This window comes from Macaca mulatta, chromosome 1 (assembly GCF_049350105.2).
Source record: "Macaca mulatta isolate MMU2019108-1 chromosome 1, T2T-MMU8v2.0, whole genome shotgun sequence".
Taxonomy (NCBI): Eukaryota; Metazoa; Chordata; class Mammalia; order Primates; family Cercopithecidae; genus Macaca; species Macaca mulatta.
In genome coordinates, this window is record NC_133406.1 from 112,029,129 (window position 1) to 112,048,072 (window position 18,944).

Consider the following 18,944-nt stretch of genomic DNA (forward strand, 5'->3'; position numbering starts at 1 on the left):
CAAGGCGGGACAGCTGTACTTCCAAGCCTCCGATTGGCTTAGATTTACTTCTCTTGGGTCCTTATTGGAGGGCAGTTCTTACGTTTCTCAAGAACGAGCGTGGGTCGAAAGTAGGCGTCTTATTGGCCACCACTGCCTCTGTGCACGATTTCGCGCTGCCATTGGCTAACTCGGGAAAGTGGGAAGCGTGAAGGAGGGACCCTGAGGTAGAGGGTCAGGGGTTAGTGAGGCCGGAAGTGAGTGTAATAAAGTTTCTCCAGGGAGGCAGGGCCCGGGGAGAAAGTTGGAGCGGTAACCTAAGCTGGCAGTGGCGTGATCCGGAACCAAATCGGCCCGCGGTGCGGTGCGGAGACTCCATGAGGCCCTGGTGAGTCTTGACTTTTTTCTCCTTAGGTGACTCACTCTTCCACTCCGGAACCCCTCTCCCGGGACCCCACTTCCGGTCTTCATTTATAAGTCCCGCCCCTGAGACCCCTCTCCCCGGAAGTCCCACCTCCCAACCTCTGGGGGCTCCCCCGAACCCCGACTTGATTTTTATTTTTTGTCTCCGACCCCACCCTGTCGCCCAGTTTTCCTGGAAGTCCCACCCCCAGACACGTTCCAAGCCCTACTACGTGAAACCCTTGGTTACTCCTTCCATTCTCCGAAACTCCGCCTCCTAGCAACGATCCTCTGCTAACTCCTGTCAAAAAGCCTATCTCCCAAAAGGGCAAAACCCTGCTCCTCAAAGAACGATTCGAATTTGTTGGAGCCACGCCTCTTCGGGGCTCCGCCCCTCCGAAGCCACGCCCTGTTCGTAATCCGTGTCTGACTGTCCAGAAAGCCTCCCCGCATAGAAGTCTGAAGTTCGCGTCCTGGCGGACCACGCCCCCTTACGAGCTTTGTGGGACCTGGGTCATCAGCTGTAAAGCCTTGTCGTCAATCCCTGAAACTCCACCTGCTTATATTTTCCTGTCCTTTGTCTTTTTTTGGGCTTTGGGATCAGTTTTCCGAGCACTCTCGTGCTCCCCCAGGTGGGAAGTCAAAGTTCCTATCTCTGACTGTGAAGAGTGAGATTAAAGGCAGCCGTTTTCCTTTCTTTCTTTTCTTTCTTTCTTTTTGTTTTTTTTGAGACAGAGTTTCGCTCTTGTTGCCCAGGCTAGAGTGCAATGGTGCGATCTCGACTCACCGCAACCTCCGCCTCCTGGGTTCAAGTGATTCTCCTGCCTCAGCCTCCCGAGTAGCTGGGATTATAGGCGCCCGCCACCACGCCCGGCTAATTTTTGTATTTTTAGTAGAGAGGGGGGTTTCACCATGTTGACTAGGCTAGCCTCGAACTCCTGACCTCAGATGATCCACCCGTCTCAGCCTCCTTAAGTGCTGGGATTACAGGCGTGAGCCACCGCGCCCGGCCCCATTTTCCTCTTTCTTAACCTCCTTCAAGGGTAGAACTATTTGAAGGGGCTGAACTTAGGGTTTGGCACCAGAGGGAGAGAGACTTGCTGTCAGACTCCCAGCCTCATCTCCTGGCCTTCCCTTCCCAGGACCAACTCCATCCCAGAAGTAGCTCTAGGCCTGCCTATCCATAAGTGGATAGGACCATGGATTTGTTGGTGTGTGGCATGTGGGTGTGACAGGAGCAAGTTTTCTACCAGAAAAACGGTGGTTTGGAGTGGGGGTAGATAATAGTGCCCTTTTTGTTGTTTGATTTTTTTCTTTTTTTTTTAAGGGACAGTTCAGTTGCTGCTTCTCTGTCTCTTCCCCTCCCCCTAACCATAGTTCTTGTCTGGGCATTCCTCCTGGCCCCGTTTGCCCAGCCTTCCCTGCTGGAAACATTCCTGAGGCTTTCGCCATTTCCTGCCACTTCCCACCCCTCTCCCCTCCTCCCAGTTGGGCTGAGAAGCCACATACAGCTTTTTCCCTACACCCAATCACCTTGACTTCCAGTAGGCAATCTCTTTTCTCCCCATGCACATTTCAACAGTCATACTTCTTTCTTTTCTTCCAAACGCCCACACCCGTTGGTCTTTCCCTGGCCCTGGATACTGCAGGCTCCCAGAGAACATCATCTCAACAGATGAGGACATCCTAGTGTGTGTTTATGTGTTTTGGGGGTGTGAGGCTATAGTGGAATCCTTTCCTCATTCTCTCTATGCCCGAGAGCTGGCTGGAAAAGAAGTGATAAAATTCCTTCTCAGGATTGGCTGACAGAGTGACAAGGCTCTTCTGGAATGAGCACTAAGGGGAGATTTAAGAGTTAAGCACAGTATCTAACACACTTTAAGTGTTAATGTTGTTAATCAGGATAATTATCTATCTATATTTTAATCCTCTGAAGTAAATCTAAGGGTAATTCCAAGGTGAGCTTGGGTGAATACGTATTTTTTTTTTTTTTTGAGGCAGAGTTTTGCTCTTGTCACCCAGGCTGGAGTGCAATGGCACGATCTCAGCTCACTGCAACCTCCACCTCCTGGGTTCAAGCGATTCTCCTGCCTCAGCCTCCCGAGCTGGGATTACAGGTGCTCACCACCACGCCCAGCTAATTTTTGTAGTTTTAGTAGAGACGGGGTTTCACCATGTTGACCAGGCTGGTCTCAATCTTCTGACTTCAGGTGATCCACCCGCCTCGGCCTCCCAAAGTGCTGGGATTACAGGTGTGAGCCACCTTACCCGGCGGGAATATGTATCTTTAACTTGTTTTTTGTTTTTTGGTCGCTTTCCAGCTTTGCCTATGGCATTCTCCAGAAGAGCAGTGGCAGGAAGCCGTGGGTGGCAGGAATGAGTTTGGGACTGTTCCCTGTGTCCAGCTTCAACCCATCTTCTCCTGACACCACTTTCTCCTGTGCTTACTTGTTTTTTCTCCTGTTCTTATTGACACAGATGTGTCTTCTGATCTCTCTGTCCCTTCCTGGCCTGTCGTTTCTGCTTCTCTTGGAGAACTGTTTCTTCCACCTCCTCCAGCCAGGCTCCTCCCCTGGTGTGAGGGACACTGTGCTGTTTGGTGGGGCTTAGGGTCCTGTAAGAGGAGGGATATGAATTGGGGTGGTTTGGAGTGGGAGTGGGGACCTGATTGCCTCATTCTCACCCTTGACAGTGTGCTGTGTTAACAAGGCCTGTGGAAAGGGGAGAGGACAGTGCTTGGCTATGAGCCATGGGTCTTGGTGTGGTAGATGGCATACATAGAGAACAAGCCGTGACCAGCATGTCCTCTTGTTCCCCTCTTGCCTGGTAGCTTCCTGATGTACCATCCAGGTTGGACTTTATTCCCCTTTTTTCACCAACTTTGCTTCTCCTCTTGACCCTGCTCTGCATCCATTGGGACCACTTCCTTCCCATCCCCACTTCGCTAGCTCCAGTCCACAGCTGTCGTAGCAGAGGATGCTAATGGCCCAGGCTTACTGTATGGGGTAGTGGTTGGGGGTGGCCTGGGCTGGAGGGTGGGGAATTCGAGTGTCCAACCAGAACAGGAAGGGAAATGCTGAGCTCTGAGATCTCCTCCCTTTTCCACCCGCAGCTGCCTCTGTTTCCTCCCTCATTCCCCTCTACTCTAGCCTGGCTTCCTGCCCCCTTTGGCCTGCCTGTGTCCGGTTTCGAGTGACCCAGACCTCCTATCTCCTTTCTTTCCGTCCAACTCCTCCATGCTTCCCTCCCACCCCCACTTTCCTTCTCCCCAGATTACTAGTTGTTTGTGTAGGGCAGGGGAGAGGAGCTTGGATAGCCCTACCCTCTGCTCCAGTCCGAGGTTGGGGCGGGGTGGGGGCTCAGCCCCTCTGAGCCTGTGAGTCAGCACTGTCCTCGTGATTGGTCTCTCCCTTTAGCTCTCCGCCCCTGGGGAGGAGCCAGGCAGCTCTGGGTCCAGCCTGTTCTCTTCTCAGCCAGAGAAGAGGCTCCACGTTGGGCGGGGATGGGGCCCGAAACTGTCTGGGTCTGAGCTGGGGAGCGGAAGCCACTTGTCCCTCTCCCTCCCCAGGACTTCTGTGACTCGTGGGCCACAGAGGTCCGACCAGGCTAAGGGCCTGGGGATACCCCCTGCCTGGCCCCCTTGCCCAAACTGGCAGGGGGGCCAGGCCGGGCAGCAGCCCCTCTCTCACCTCAGCTATGGATCTCCTGCCCCCCAAGCCCAAGTACAATCCACTCCGGAATGAGTCTCTGTCATCGCTGGAGGAGGGGGCTTCAGGGTCCACCCCCCCGGAGGAGCTGCCTTCCCCATCAGCTTCATCCCTGGGGCCCATCCTGCCTCCTCTGCCTGGGGACGATAGTCCCACTACTCTGTGCTCCTTCTTCCCCCGGATGAGCAACCTGAGGCTGGCCAACCCGGCTGGGGGGCGCCCAGGGTCTAAGGGGGAGCCAGGAAGGGCAGCCGATGATGGGGAGGGGATCGTAGGGGCAGCCATGCCAGACTCAGGCCCCCTACCCCTCCTCCAGGACATGAACAAGCTGAGTGGAGGCGGCGGGCGCAGGACTCGGGTGGAAGGGGGCCAGCTGGGGGGCGAGGAGTGGACCCGCCACGGGAGCTTTGTCAATAAGCCCACGCGGGGCTGGCTGCATCCCAACGACAAAGTCATGGGACCCGGGGTTTCCTACTTGGTTCGGGTGAGTGAACATCCTCCTTTCCATTGCCTCCCAGACCCCTCCAGTTCTTCTGCTCACTCCAGCTTGGCTGGAATTCTTTTTTCCTGCTGTTCCCCAACAACCCTGTTTCAGTGTTCTATTTCCTAAACCTTTCCCATCCCTTCCCCAATTCTGTAGCCCTTTCCCTTCCAGCTCTGCCTGGGCCCCCTTCCTTCTTTTGACTCCCCTACCCCCACCCTGCCATGCTTAGCACAATGCCCAGCATGGCAGAAGCTCTTAATAAGTGCTGGAAGGAGTGACTTCTTGATCCTTTCCTCCATTCTCCTCCCGCTTTCTGGAGTTGTTGCTCCATCCCAGTCAGTGCCTGTCAGTCCCCTCCAAACTCTCTCCCCAGTGCGTGAGGTCCTTCTAGCCTGCCTTTTCTTTCTCTGCTCGTTCCCTGTTGTCTTTCACCTTGGTTGTGGGATGTAGACACGGGAAGAGGGCAGAACTTCTTCCTCTTTACTTCTCTTAGGGACCATATGGGCAAAGTCCTAGGGCCCTTTGTGAAGGGACTGGGGTCAGGGAGCGGCTGACCTGCTGTCCTCTCCTCCCTCCCCTTAGTACATGGGCTGTGTGGAGGTCCTTCAGTCAATGCGTGCCCTGGACTTCAACACCCGGACTCAGGTTACCAGGTTAGTGGGGAGGGAGTGGACTGTGGGAGTCCTGGGATTAGTGAGGCCATGGGAAAGGGCGGAGGGGAGTGGGTCACTTGGGTGCTGCTGGTTGGGGCTGATCTTTGGGTAGTAAAGGGGATTGAGAGAAAGCTGGGATAGTGATTCTGCCTCTTACTGAAAGGAGGCCCCTCTGGCCCGGATCCTCCTTACCTGTCCAGCCTTGGGAGTTGTGGGGAAGGTAGCAGAAGCAGCTGGCAGGTGGAGCTGGAGTAGCAAATGGGGTAGATGGAAGGTTGCTGCTGCCTTTGGGAAGGGAATGGGACATTTGGTAGCTGGAAGGGGGTGGGGCTATACCCATTGAGGCCCTAACCCAATCAGCCAGGAAGCGGCCTCTCAGTGTCATCAAATATTAAAGGCCCTTAATTCAATCCACCACGACAAAGAGCCTGGAGTGCCCTGGGAGTCTGGCCTGGCTTTCCCCTCCCCCAGCTCTGTGGCAGCCCCAGTTGAGTGGGAGGCAGGCAGGCAGGCGCTGGGTCTGAGTACCCCTCTTTCCCCAGGGAGGCCATCAGTCTGGTGTGTGAGGCTGTGCCGGGTGCTAAGGGGGCGACAAGGAGGAGAAAGGTACTTGGGGTCCTTGGGGATAGGGATGCTGCTGGGAAATGTGGAGGGACAGTGAGGAGGCAAGTGTGGGGCATGTGGGGAGAGGGCCAGGAGACAAGAGTATGGTTTGTCTGTGCTGGGAACCCTCACCTTCTAAGACCCTGGGCCCTACCTTAGCCCTGTAGCCGCCCGCTCAGCTCTATCCTGGGGAGGAGTAACCTGAAATTTGCTGGAATGCCAATCACTCTCACCGTCTCCACCAGCAGCCTCAACCTCATGGCCGCAGACTGCAAACAGGTTGGTGGAGGTGGGCAGGTGGACCAGAAACACCGATGGGGGTGCTAAGGGGAGATCTAGTTAGGAGGCCAAAAACTAGGAAGAGGGCTTGAGAGCAGAAGACCAGTAGGGAAGGAGGAAATGAGGATATGGGATAAGGAACCCAGAGAATGAGACTGGGGCACCAGGGTTCTGGGCCCTGAGGCTGCCTGACACATGGCATTCCCTTCCTTCTCCATCCCCTCCCCTAATTCTCAGATCATCGCCAACCACCACATGCAATCTATCTCATTTGCATCCGGCGGGGATCCGGTGAGTTGGGGAACAGAGCAAAGGTGGTGGGAGAAGAGCAAGGGGCTAGTGATTGGGAAGACATTGATTAGAGAAGTGGGGGTGCTAGGACTGTGGGGATATCTGAAAAGGACTGGGTTTTAGGGGTCAGGAGTAAAGTGGAACTGTAAAATTTTCTGACTTTCCTCCCCAGGACACAGCCGAGTATGTCGCCTACGTTGCCAAAGACCCTGTGAATCAGAGAGGTGAGGCATGGTGGGGAGCACTGGGTGGGTCTGGCTGTTTGAGGTGAGTAGGACCTGGGGTCATTTGTACCCACTCTAAGTAGATCTAAGTGGGGGTTCCTGCCGAGGAAGATGAGGGCCCCTGTCTGTGCCTCCTCCCAGTGGGCTCAACTCACTGACAGCCTCTGCTGTGCCCTCAGCCTGCCACATTCTGGAGTGTCCCGAAGGGCTTGCCCAGGATGTCATCAGCACCATTGGCCAGGCCTTTGAGTTGCGCTTCAAACAATACCTCAGGAACCCACCCAAACTGGTCACCCCTCATGACAGGTGAGCAAGTGGGGAGAGTGTGGAGCAGCTTTTGAGACCAAGATTGGGAAAGGAGGGCTGTTCTTCCCACACTTGAGCTGAGAGGTTCAGGGAGGGAATAACCTGTGTGCCTCTGCTTCCCACTTCCTGCTATTCTTCTGTTTCCTGTGGCCCAGGAGGAAAGGCTTTTGAGGCCCTGCTTGCCGCAGGGCCAGCTTTTCTTGTTTGCTCATGGTGGAGCTGTAGTCCAGGGCCTCCAAGTTACATCTCTCTCTGGCTAGGTGGGATTTTCTATTCCCATTCCTCTTTCTTGCTCATTTCTCTGCTTGGCATTCTGTGTTTTCCTGCCTCTAGAAGCCATCAAGACTTTGGGTTTGGGAGGATATCTCTTTTCCCTGAGATTACAATCTTTCCCACCTCAGGCCTTGAGGGATAAGCAGTGGAGCCAGTAGGGATTGGAGGTAAAATCTGGAGCTGGAGCGCCTCCCTGCTGACGCTGACACACACAGACAGACAGACAGACACACACACACACACACACACACACACACACCCCACCCCCCCCCCCCATAGTGCTTCTGGAGCTGGAGCGCCTCCCACAGAGATCAAGAGCAAAAGCATTACTTACTTATTTTGAGACAGAGCCTTGCTCTGTAGCCCAGGCTGGAGTTCAGTGGTGCAATCACAGCTCAATGTAGCCTTCATACCCTGGGCTTGAGTGATCCTCCCACCTTAGCCTCCTGAGTAGATGGGACCACAGGTGCATGCCACCACACGTGGCTGAGTAGTAGTATTTTTATTTTGGTAGAGATAAGGTCTTGCTATGTTGCCCTGGCTGGTCTTGAACTCCTAGGCTCAAACAGCCCTCCCTCCTTGGCCTCTAAAAGTGTTGGGATTATAGGCGTGAGCCATTGCACCTGGCCAAGGGGGACGAGCTTTAAAGTCAAACCTGAATTTAAATCTGAGCTTAGCCGCCTTTTAGTTGTGAGACCTTGGGCAAATCTTTTCACCTCTGACCCTCATTTTCCTCATATGTAAAATTGGGGAAGGAAACAATACCTACCTTATGGGGTTGCCAGGAGAATGAAATGATTATGTATATAAAACACTCAGCCTCAGGCCTAATCCACAGTAAATACCCAATAGATGGCTGCTGTTCTATTCCCTCCTCCCCTCCTCCTGCCCACCACACATTTACAGCTACACCTTCACTGTCCTGTCCCTCAGGATGGCTGGCTTTGATGGCTCAGCGTGGGATGAGGAGGAGGAAGAGCCACCTGACCATCAGTACTATAATGACTTCCCGGGGAAGGAACCCCCCCTGGGGGGGGTGGTAGACATGAGGCTTCGGGAAGGAGCTGCTCCAGGGGCTGCTCGATCCACTGCACCCAGTGCCCAGACCCCTAGCCACTTGGGAGCTACACTGGTAAGTTGCTTGGATGGAGGTGGGCTGGGCCTAGGGTGGGAGTGGTTGTTTAGGGCTTCTGGTCTCACCTTATTTTTATCCCTGCAGCCTGTAGGACAGCCTGTTGGGGGAGATCCAGAAGTCCGAAAACAGATGCCACCTCCACCACCCTGTCCAGGTATGAAGGGAGCTGAGATGGACAGAGCCAGGGAGTGCTGGAGGCAGGGCTGGGGATCACTGTAGAACCTCTCTTTCCTCAGCAGGCAGAGAGCTCTTTGACGATCCCTCCTATGTCAACGTCCAGAACCTAGACAAGGTCCGGCAAGCAGTGGGTGGTGCTGGGCTCCCCAATCCTGCTGTCAATGGCAGTGCACCCCGTGACCTGTTTGATATGAGTGAGTGCTTGTCTTTCCTCTCTGCATCTCCACCTTTCTACTTGGTTCTGGCCCTTCTCCTGCCTATCTGCTCTTTCCTTCCTGACTTCCCTTCCCTGAAGTCTGGGTCTTGGGTGTGTGTTGTGCCTGCTACTTTCCCTCACCCTCTGTCTACACTTCCAGAGCCCTTTGAAGATGCTCTTCGGGTGCCTCCACCTCCCCAGTCAGTGTCCATGGCTGAGCAGCTCCGAGGGGAGCCCTGGTTCCATGGGAAGCTGAGTCGGCGGGAGGCTGAGGCACTGCTGCAGCTCAACGGGGACTTCCTGGTGCGGGAGAGCACGACCACACCTGGCCAGTATGTGCTCACTGGCTTGCAGAGTGGGCAGCCCAAGCATCTGCTACTGGTGGACCCTGAGGGTGTGGTGAGTGTGGCAGAGGTGTGGGTGAGGGGTGGCAGAAAGGAAGGTACAGTACCCTACAGTGTATCCCTGTTCCTTCCCTCATTGCTTTCTAGACATTCCCGCTAGGCAGCTCTCTGTGGGCCTCTCTTGCTCTTTAGGGTGTCTGGCATCTTCCTCCAGGGGCTCATCCCTTAGCCTGAACTGTGTTCTTTATAGTCCTGGCACTATAGGGCTGGGCGTGGTGGCCCACACCTGTAATCCCAGCACTTTGGGAAGCTGAGGCAGGTGAATCACCTGAGGTCAGGAGTTTGAGACCAGCCTGACCAATATGGTGAAACCCCATCTCTGCTAAAAATATAAAAATAAGCTGGGTGTGGTGGTGGGCACCTGTAGTCCCAACTACTCAGGAGGTTGAGGCAGGAGAATTGCTTGAACCCAGGAGGCAGAGGTTGCAATGAGCTGAGATCGCACCACTGCACTCCAGCCTGGGTGACAGAGTGAGATTGTCTAAAAAAACAAAACAAAACAAATACAGTCCTGGCCCGTCCTCAAATCCCCAAGCCTTATCAGAGCTAGAAGGCAGTCATCTCATCTGTGCCCATTTTTTTTTTTTTTTTTTGAGACGGAGTCTCGCTCTGTCGCCCAGGCTGGAGTGCAGTGGCCGGATCTCAGCTCACTGCAAGCTCCGCCTCCCGGGTTCACGCCATTCTCCTGCCTCAGCCTCCCGAGTAGCTGGGACTACAGGCGCCCACAACCACGCCCGGCTAATTTTTTTTTTTTTTTTTTTTTTTTTTTTTTTTTTTTGAGACGGAGTCTCGCTCTGTCGCCCGGGCTGGAGTGCAGTGGCGCGATCTCGGCTCACTGCAAGCTCCGCCTCCCGGGTTGACGCCATTCTCCTGCCTCAGCCTCCCGAGTAGCTGGGACTACAGGCGCCCGCCGCCTCGCCCGGCTAATTTTTTGCATTTTTAGTAGAGACAGGGTTTCACCGTGGTCTCGATCTCCTGACCTTGTGATCCGCCCGCCTCAGCCTCCCAAAGTGCTGGGATTACAGGCGTGAGCCACCGCGCCCGGCCATCTGTGCCCATTTTTACAAATAAGGAAACCACCCCGAAGAGGTTGTGAGGCCCAATGTCACATGGTTAAAGGCTAGACACTGCAAGTTTCCTTTCGTAAGAAGATCCAAGGGCTTCTCCAGCTCCTCAGACTCAGGAGTCAGACCACTGTGCTTTCTCTTATTTGCACTGCCTCACTGTTCTTCAAAACTTTCCTTGTTTAGCCAGGTGTGGTGGCTCATGCCTGTAATCGCAAGATTTTGGGAAGCTGAGGTGGGAGGATTGCTTGAGGCCAGGAGTTCTAGACCAGCCTAGGCAACATGGCAAGACCTTATCTCTAGAAAAATAAAAAAAAACAAAAAATTAGTCAGGAATGGTGACACATGCCTGTAGTCCTACCTACCCAGGAGGCTGAGGCCTGATGATTGCTTGAGCCCAGGAGTTTGAGGTTACAGTGAGCCATGACTGCGCCATTGCACTCTAGCCTGGGTGACAGAGACCCTGTCTAGAAACAAACAAACTTTTGTCTGTTTTCTACAGCAATCTCAGCCTCCTTTCCTCTTTTTCTTTTCTTTTTTTTTTTGAGATAGGGTTTTGCTTTGTCATCCAGGCTGGGGTGTGGTGGCACACCCGGCTAATTTTTGTATTTTTGTTGTTGTTGTTGAGATGGGGTTTCGCCATGTTGCTCAAGCTGTTCTTGAACTCCTGGGCTCAAGTGATCCGCCTCCCTTAGCCTCCCAGAGTGCTGGGATTGCAGGCATGAGCCACCATGCCCAGCCTCCACATCTTTTTTTGCACTGTGTATACTCTTCTGAGACATGCCAACTTTTTCCACGTCAAGAAAAGGGTATATAGCTCTCAGCTTCACTCTTTCAGGGCTGATGTCACCTTTGCCTTTTCCCACTTCACTGACCTGTCTATTCCTGCAACTGTCTCTTTCTAGAGAAACCTCAATGATCAGGACTGATAGGCCACACTCTCCCCTACCATTTTTTTCTCCTTCTTCAAGCCTCTTGTCTGTTTTACCCTCTTCCACCTTGGAGGCTGAGGTCTTATTTGACTCTTCACCTGAATTGACCTTCTTCCTTCCCACCCTCCCAGGTTCGGACTAAGGATCACCGCTTTGAGAGTGTCAGTCACCTCATCAGCTACCATATGGACAATCACTTGCCCATCATCTCTGCGGGCAGCGAACTGTGTCTACAGCAACCTGTGGAGCGGAAACTGTGATCTGCCCCAGACCTCTCTTCCAGAAGATGCCCTCCAATCCCTTCCACCCTATTCCCTAACTCTTGGGACCTCATTTGGGAGTGTTCTGCGGGCTTGGCCTTGTGTCAGAGCTGGGAGTAGTGTGGACTCTGGGTTTCATATCCAGCTGAGTGAGGGTTTGAGGGTTTGAGTCAGAAGCCTGGGGGAGAATCCTGCCTCTCCCCAAACATTGATCACCAAAGTATTAATGTACAGAGTGGCCCTTCACCTGGGCCTTTCCTGTGCCAACCTGATGCCCCTTCCCCAAGAAAGTGAGTGGTTGTCATGGAAAATGTCCTGTGGTGACAGGCCCAGTGGAACAGTCACCCTTTTGGGCAAGGGGGAACAAATCACACTTCTGTGCTTCAGGGTATCCCAGACCCTTCTCAACACCCCCACCCCACCATGTTTAAACTTTGTGCCTTTGACCATCTCTTAGGTCTGATGATATTTTATGCAGAGTTCTTGGGCCCCTGAGTTCAATGACAGGGATGCCAACACCTTCTTGGCTTCTGGGACCTGTCTTCTTGCTCAGCACTCTTTCCGGTTTGGTTTGGGATAACAGAGGCAGGAGTGGCAGCTGTCCCCTCTCCCTGGGGATATGCAACCCTTAGAGATTGCCCCAGAGCCCCCCTCCCGGCCAGGGGGGAGATGGATCCCTCCCTTGCTCAGTGCCTCCTGGCCGGGGCCCCTCACCCCAAGGGGTCTGTATATACATTTCGTAAGGCCTGCCCTCTCCCATGTTGCATGCCTATTGTACTCTACAGCCAAAGTGTAGCCCTTCCTGGAGCCTCTGCCCTGCCTCCCTTTCTGGCAGGGTGGGGTAGGGGTGACTGAATTTGGGCCTCTTGTACAGTTCACTCTCCCAGGTGGATTTTGTGGAGGTGGGAAAAAGGGCATTGAGACTCTTAAAGCAGTAGACAATCCCCAAATACCATCTGTAGAGTTGGAACTGCATTCTTTTAAAGTTTTATATGCATATATTTTAGGGCTGTAGACTTACTTTCCTATTTTGTTTTCCATGGCTTATTCTCGAGCACAAAATGGTAATCAATTATTACATTTATACATCACCTTTTTGACTTTTCCAAGCCCTTTTACAGCTGTTGGCATTTTCCTCGCCCAGGCCTGTGAGGTAACTGGGATCGCACCTTTTATACCAGACCTGAGGCAGATGAAATTTATTTCCATCTAGGACTAGAAAAACTTGGGTCTCTTACCGCGAGACTGAGAGGCAGAAGTCAGCTCGAATGCCTGTCAGTTTCATGGAGGGGAAACGCAAAACCTGCAGTTCCTGAGTACCTTCTACAGGCCCGGCCCAGCCTGGGCCCCTCTTTTGGCCTTGTGGATAAGGGACAGTTGACCGTTTTCATCCTGGACTCCTTTTGCTGTTGTTTGGATGTTTCCACGGGTCTCACTTATACCAAAGGGAAAACTCTTCATTAAAGTCCGTATTTCTTCTACCTCTGCCTCTTAATCCTGGGAAGCCTATTGTGTACGCCGCGGGCCCTTAGCTGCACAGCGGGGAGGCGGGAGGTCGCGGCCGCCGAGGGAAGCTAGGGGGTCTGCGGAGTTTGGGCGCGGCAGAGTGGGGCGTGTCGCGCCACCGTCCCCATGAAGATGTTGTGTCCGGGGGGCGGGGGCTGGCTCCGGGTGCGTCCAGGCAAGAACCCGGACTCCCCGGCGCCGCAACGCCGGCCCCCGGGACTACCTAGACCTCCCAGGCGCGCCCTCGGCTCGCGCGCGCCCCTCCGCGGTGGCTCCACCGCCCGGGATGGTACGGTCCGGCAGCAGGGCCGCGCGCCGCCGCCCCTCGGTGAGCTGGTGTGGGCCGCCGCTAGCGGAAACGACCCTCTCCACTCGCGTGGTGCAGTGGTAAGCCTCGCCCCTCGCCTGCCGCCTGTTTTCTGGCGTGGGGTCTCGTCCGGTCCTTGCTCCCCCTCCCCGCCGCGCTTAGTGGTGGTGGCCGCGCCGAGTTCCGGTTCCGGTTGCTGCAGCCGCTGGCTGGCGGCGAGTGTGGAGAGAGCGCGCAGTTCGCGCCGCGGCTGGGCGCTTCCCTGTCGTCCCACTTTGTGGTTGCTGCAGCTTGGGGGCCTGTGCTGCCCCTGACTCCCCTTCTGGGCGATGGTGCAGCCCGAGGGCGCCTCCATCCCCCGCCGCCGCCGCTAACCCCGGTCCCTCACTCCATGGCCGCCTCGGCGCCGCCCCCACCGGACAAGCTGGAGGGAGGTGGCGGCCCCGCACCGCCCCCTGCGCCGCCCAGCACCGGGAGGAAGCAGGGCAAGGCCGGTGAGAGCGCTGCGAGGAGCGGGGGCTGAAGAAGCCTAGGACTTGGGAACCTCAGAGGGGAGGGATGGTGGGAGGGGGGCGTTTCACAGGCTGAAGGGCTTGAAGGGAGGCTCAGGTGAAAAGGATGGGTGGGTGTAATCCTCCAGGAGTTGGGGGCAGGTGTCACACATTGAGGACGCTAGAGTTTGGAGCCACATGGAATTCAGTAGTCACTTGGAGCTTGAGGATATCGAAAGATGGGATATCTCTCATTTAAAGGAAGACATAGCTGAGAGTATGATCATCTTCACGATCTATTTTTCATATTGCACCCCTTGTTAGCATTTGTTGAATAAATAAGCAAGTATGTATTGACGTTAAAGGAGTTCCTCAGAGCATGGCTGAGAGAAAAGAGGTTGGGGAAACCTCAGGGAAACTTGTCTGCGTCTTCCTTTTGCCGCTCTTCCAGGTCTGCAAATGAAGAGCCCAGAAAAGAAGCGAAGGAAGTCAAATACTCAGGTGAATGGTGGTTGGTGGTGGGGGTGGTTCCCGGCAGCCCCTTGGCGGCACACTGTCTACTCTGCCATTCCAGTATCTGTTTGTATCTTGCATCAGCTGCAGGGAGGAGAGAGAAAACTGGCTTTCTTGCTTTGTTTCTTGTTCTTTCCCTGAACCTTATAACAAATTTAGGGGAAAGTATTCTCTCCTTAGAGATGATTCGACCAAAGTTCTTACCACGCAGGGTTCCAGTCTCCTCCATGTTTCCTGTCCTGGTTTCCTCATGATGATAACGTAACACCTTCCACTTACTGAGCCTTTTTTTAGTGCCAGGGATTGTGCTAACATGCTTTAACAGTTTGGGGGAGATAGGCATTATCCCTATTTTACGACGAGAAATCTGGGGGTTAAAAATGTTAAATATGTGCTCCACAGTCTTGAGGTTGTTTTTCACGGTCAGAGCTGGGATTCCATTCTAGTTCTGCCCGTTTTTAAAACACAGTTACTGCACTATGCTGGTTCCACTCTCCACCCTCTTTCTCTTGGGTTTTTTTTTTTTTTTTTTTTGTAGTAACAGAGTCTTGCTGTGTTGCCTAGGCTGGGCTCAAACTCCTGGGCTCAAGGGATCCTCCTGCCTCGGCTTCCCAAAGTGTTAGCATTACAGGTGTGAACCACTGTGCCCGGCCTGTGGTTCATATATTTTTTTATTTTTTATTTTTTTTGAGACGGAGTCTTGCTCTGTCGCCCAGGCTGGAGTGCAGTGGCGCGATCTCGGCTCACTGCAAGCTCTGCCTCCCAGGTTCACACCATTCCCCTGCCTCAGCCTCCCGAGTAGCTGGTACTACAGGCGCCCACCAACACACCTGGCTAATTTTTTTGTATTTTTGGTAGGGACGGGGTTTCACCGTATTAGCTAGGATGGTCTTAATCTCCTGACCTTGTGATCTGCCCGCCTCGACCTCCCAAAGTGCTGGGATTACAGGCGTCAGCCACTGTACCTGGCCTGTGGTCCATATTGATTTTAGGCCTGAGCTGCCCAGTATCAGCCTCCAAAATGTGTATTGTGTTGGTAGTGCTCTCTTGGTTTAGTTCTGTGTTTCCCTCCATGACCCTCTTTCCCTCAACTGTTTCTCACTAGGGCCCTGCATACTCACATCTGACGGAGTTTGCACCACCCCCGACTCCCATGGTGGATCACCTGGTTGCATCCAACCCTTTTGAAGATGACTTCGGAGCCCCCAAGGTGGGGGGTGCAGCCCCTCCATTCCTTGGCAGTCCTGTGCCCTTTGGAGGCTTCCGCGTGCAGGGGGGCATGGCGGGCCAGGTACCCCCAGGCTATGGCACTGGAGTTGGAGGGGGCCCCCAGCCACTTCGTCGACAGCCACCCCCCTTCCCTCCCAATCCTATGGGCCCTGCTTTCAACATGCCCCCCCAGGGCCCTGGCTACCCACCCCCAGGCAACATGAATTTTCCCAGCCAACCCTTCAACCAGCCTCTAGGTCAAAACTTTAGTCCTCCCAGCGGGCAGATGATGCCGGGCCCAGTTGGGGGATTTGGTCCCATGATCTCACCCACCATGGGACAGCCTCCCAGAGCAGAGTTGGGCCCACCTTCTCTGTCCCAACGATTTGCTCAGCCAGGGGCTCCTTTTGGCCCTTCTCTCCAGAGACCTGGTCAGGGGCTTCCCAGCCTGCCACCTAACACAAGTCCCTTTCCTGGTCCGGACCCTGGCTTTCCTGGCCCTGGTGGTGAGGATGGGGGGAAGCCCTTGAATCCACCTGCCCCTACTGCTTTTCCCCAGGAACCCCACTCAGGCTCCCCAGCTGCTGCTGTTAATGGGAACCAGCCCAGTTTCCCCCCAAACAGTAGTGGGCGGGGTGGGGGCACTCCAGATGCCAACAGCTTGGCACCCCCTGGCAAGGCAGGTGGGGGCTCTGGGCCCCAGCCTCCCCCAGGCTTGGTGTACCCATGTGGTGCCTGTCGGAGTGAGGTGAATGATGACCAGGATGCCATTCTGTGTGAGGCTTCCTGCCAGAAGTGGTTCCACCGTGAGTGCACAGGCATGACTGAGAGCGCCTATGGGCTACTGACCACTGAAGCTTCTGCCGTCTGGGCCTGCGATCTCTGCCTCAAGACCAAGGAGATCCAGTCTGTCTACATCCGCGAGGGCATGGGGCAGCTGGTGGCTGCTAACGATGGGTGATGCTGGCGAAGTGGCCCAGGGAAGTGCACATGTCTCTCCCTGCTCTTCCAGGGTGATTTTTTTGATGTCTGGCTCTTGGTCCTTGTTTCCACTGGTTTTCCATCCCCATGGGGCAGAAACAGTTGCTCCTGGGAGCAGAAAAGGAATTGAGGTGGGCAGGCAGAAGAGCCTGGATTGCTCACTTTTTTGGGAAGCTTACATGTTGAGATCTACAGAGATCCAGGAAACCAAAGCCCTGCTGAGCAGAGCCATTTTGTGGCTATTTCTGGAGGCCCAGGAGTGTGGCTGCAAGAGAAGAGGGGCTGGAGGAAGATCCGGAGGGCAGGGGTGTTCCCTCTGCTGATGATGGATGCCCCTAACACCTGTGCCTAACACCCCTACCGAGCCCCACAGCTCCAGCCTTAGTTTTTGGAGTCAAGTGTTAAAGGTTTCTGGCCAGAGGAATTGGGGTCTTGCCATCCCTGCAATAGCCCTTTTATGGGCTCTGGGAGACAGCTTTAGGGAATAAATGGGGGTTTTCCCCTTTTTCTACCCACTCCTTTGCTTCTTCCAAGGCTTACCCAACCCCTCCCCTCTCAGAGAACCAAATAGCCTGAAGAAGCAGGAGAGTCCCTGGTTATGGCAGTTTCTTGGTGATTGGGGCTTCAAGACAGTAGGTGAGAGATGCTGTCAGGACATACCTTCCTCATACCAAAGTCACTGGTCCTTTCTCAGCCTCTCTTATGCTTTTCTCCTAATGACCATATTTTTGCCAAAAATTGGGATATGTTATCTGACAGACCAGAATATTTGAAGTTTGGGCTGTCCTGAAAGTCTGGATTTTGGTGGTACCCTCCTCCCCCAGCCCATCTGTTGCACATTATACTCCGTGTGTTCTTCAACTTTCGGTGCCCTTATTCCCCTGCCTTCCTGGCTTGATTGAAGGAAAGCTTGAAAAGGCGCAGAGCCCTTATACCTCATTTCTTCCCTGATAAAAGGATCCAGGTGAGGTCCTGTCACAGCCTGTGGGTAGGGGATGTGGCGGGATCCTCATTGCCATGGTACTCAAAGGCAGAAGAGCCTGGAGTTTGTTGCTTCTCTGCTATTCTTTCATATCTTGGGCCTGGTGGTTAGCAATTCTCATTCCTCTCAGCCAAAGGCCTGCACTGGGTTTTATTTGTCCTTTTTTATTTTTTAAGCACTGCCTGCCAGAGACGGGCCTGGGGCCTGATGAGGACCTTAGCACTGCTCATTCTCCTTTTTGGTTCACGCACACATTCCTCTGTGCGTGGGGAAAGCAGGCCCTCCTCAGAGAAGTCAGGGGTTCCCCGGCTCGAGGTATAGTGGCAAAGACCTAGTGGTCCCCTACCCCCACATCTCTCAGTTCCTGGCATGAGAGAAGACCTTGCTCTGGTGGAGCTGACAACCTTTGAGGCCGGGAGGAGAGAGCAGCCTCTGGGCATCGTTCCCAGTGTCCCCCACACTAAAACGGTGTAGATGGCAACCCCCCCCCGCCCGCCACCCCGCTGCTCACCTCTTGTGTTTGTGGTTCTGTTTGCCCCATTTATCTGTTGCTATTTTTGTGTTGTCTTCCCCCGCTCCGCATTTTGTAAAATGGCTCCTGGGGGAGTGTCTTTGCTGGATCTGCTCCCTCTCGCCCTCTCACTCCACTACTTTTTGGAAGAAAGTGATGGCAGAATGCGGTGGTGGTGGGGGGTCTTTTGTACTGTTGGATTAATAAAATGACTAAAATCCCAGACAAGGACTCCTTGCTGTTGCTGTGTGAAAAGGCTGGAATGAGCCACTGTCACTGCTGGGTAGGGTGCTTAGGGGTTGAGGATATGTATACTCCCCAGGGTCCCTGGGAGTGGGAATGGCAGATCTGGCCCCTGAACTGACCCTGGTATAAGCTGCTGAGCCAAGGGAGGCCTGTGTTTCCCCGCCCATCCCCCTGTGTCTCAGCTGTGAGAAACTGAGTTTCCTTTCTGAGCATATTCCTGGTCCAGGCCTGGAGCCAGGAGGATTTGGCACCAAAGCCTCTGGAAGACAACTGCTTGAGCTCTTCTGGGTTTAGCACCCCACCCACCTCCCAGTTGTTTGGGTTAGGGAGCAAGTGTAGCTCTAAGGGTGAGGGGAGGGGCTACTCCTGTTACAGCAAATTTCATTTTGGGATGTTTTTCAGATCGTTCCCGTCCCCCAACAGTTCTTTTAAAAGTAGCCATGGCATCTTTTAAGCAGTCTGTGCTGGAGCAGATTGGGGAGAACGGCAGGAGGGCTATTTCCACACCCTGGATTTGCGACCTGTCTCTCTCCCTTCCCCCATCTCACAGCTGTCTCTGTCTATCCGGGGACCAACCTGGCCCCTTCGTCATCTCAGAAGACTGCACCCTCTGCCTTTCTCTCAGTTTGTGGGGGAGGGGGTTCCCTCTAGAAACTGTTTAGACACTGGGAAAGAAGGGCAGGAAACTCAGGATACAGTTAGCTGAGACCTCGGTCGTCCACCCGGTAAGCTCAAGTTTAGGGGCCCTGTCGCTAGACCTCCCTTCCCCTCCCCTGACTCTCAAGTCCTTCTCTTATTGGCCAAAAGTTTCCGCCCCCTTGGGGATGTT

General features: G+C 54.2%; 2 protein-coding genes across 15 annotated transcripts; both read left to right on the top strand.

Annotated features, from left to right (window-relative positions):
* Nucleotides 1-238: 238 nt before the first annotated feature.
* SHC1 (SHC adaptor protein 1) lies at nt 239-12,856 on the top strand. 11 transcript variants are annotated; one of them, XM_015110167.3, is made up of 13 exons: nt 239-367; nt 4,405-4,572; nt 5,155-5,225; nt 5,768-5,831; nt 5,988-6,107; nt 6,345-6,398; nt 6,571-6,622; nt 6,802-6,928; nt 8,135-8,333; nt 8,421-8,490; nt 8,573-8,707; nt 8,870-9,108; nt 11,241-12,850. In XM_015110167.3, exons 2-13 carry the CDS (start codon nt 4,408-4,410, stop codon nt 11,367-11,369), a joined length of 1,425 nt encoding a protein of 474 aa, XP_014965653.1. In that variant the 5' UTR covers nt 239-367; nt 4,405-4,407; the 3' UTR covers nt 11,370-12,850.
* Nucleotides 12,857-12,972: 116 nt separating this feature from the next.
* PYGO2 (pygopus family PHD finger 2) lies at nt 12,973-18,092 on the top strand. 4 transcript variants are annotated; one of them, XM_015110893.3, is made up of 3 exons: nt 12,973-13,262; nt 14,125-14,174; nt 15,292-18,092. In XM_015110893.3, exons 2-3 carry the CDS (start codon nt 14,133-14,135, stop codon nt 16,354-16,356), a joined length of 1,107 nt encoding a protein of 368 aa, XP_014966379.2. In that variant the 5' UTR covers nt 12,973-13,262; nt 14,125-14,132; the 3' UTR covers nt 16,357-18,092. The 4 variants fall into 4 exon arrangements, with proteins under 4 accessions (XP_014966379.2, XP_077800686.1, XP_014966377.2 ...); XM_077944560.1 differs by lacking the exon at nt 12,973-13,262 and adding an exon at nt 13,368-13,676 and having other exon boundaries at nt 14,039-14,174; XM_015110891.3 differs by lacking the exon at nt 12,973-13,262 and adding an exon at nt 13,368-13,676.
* Nucleotides 18,093-18,944: the final 852 nt, after the last annotated feature.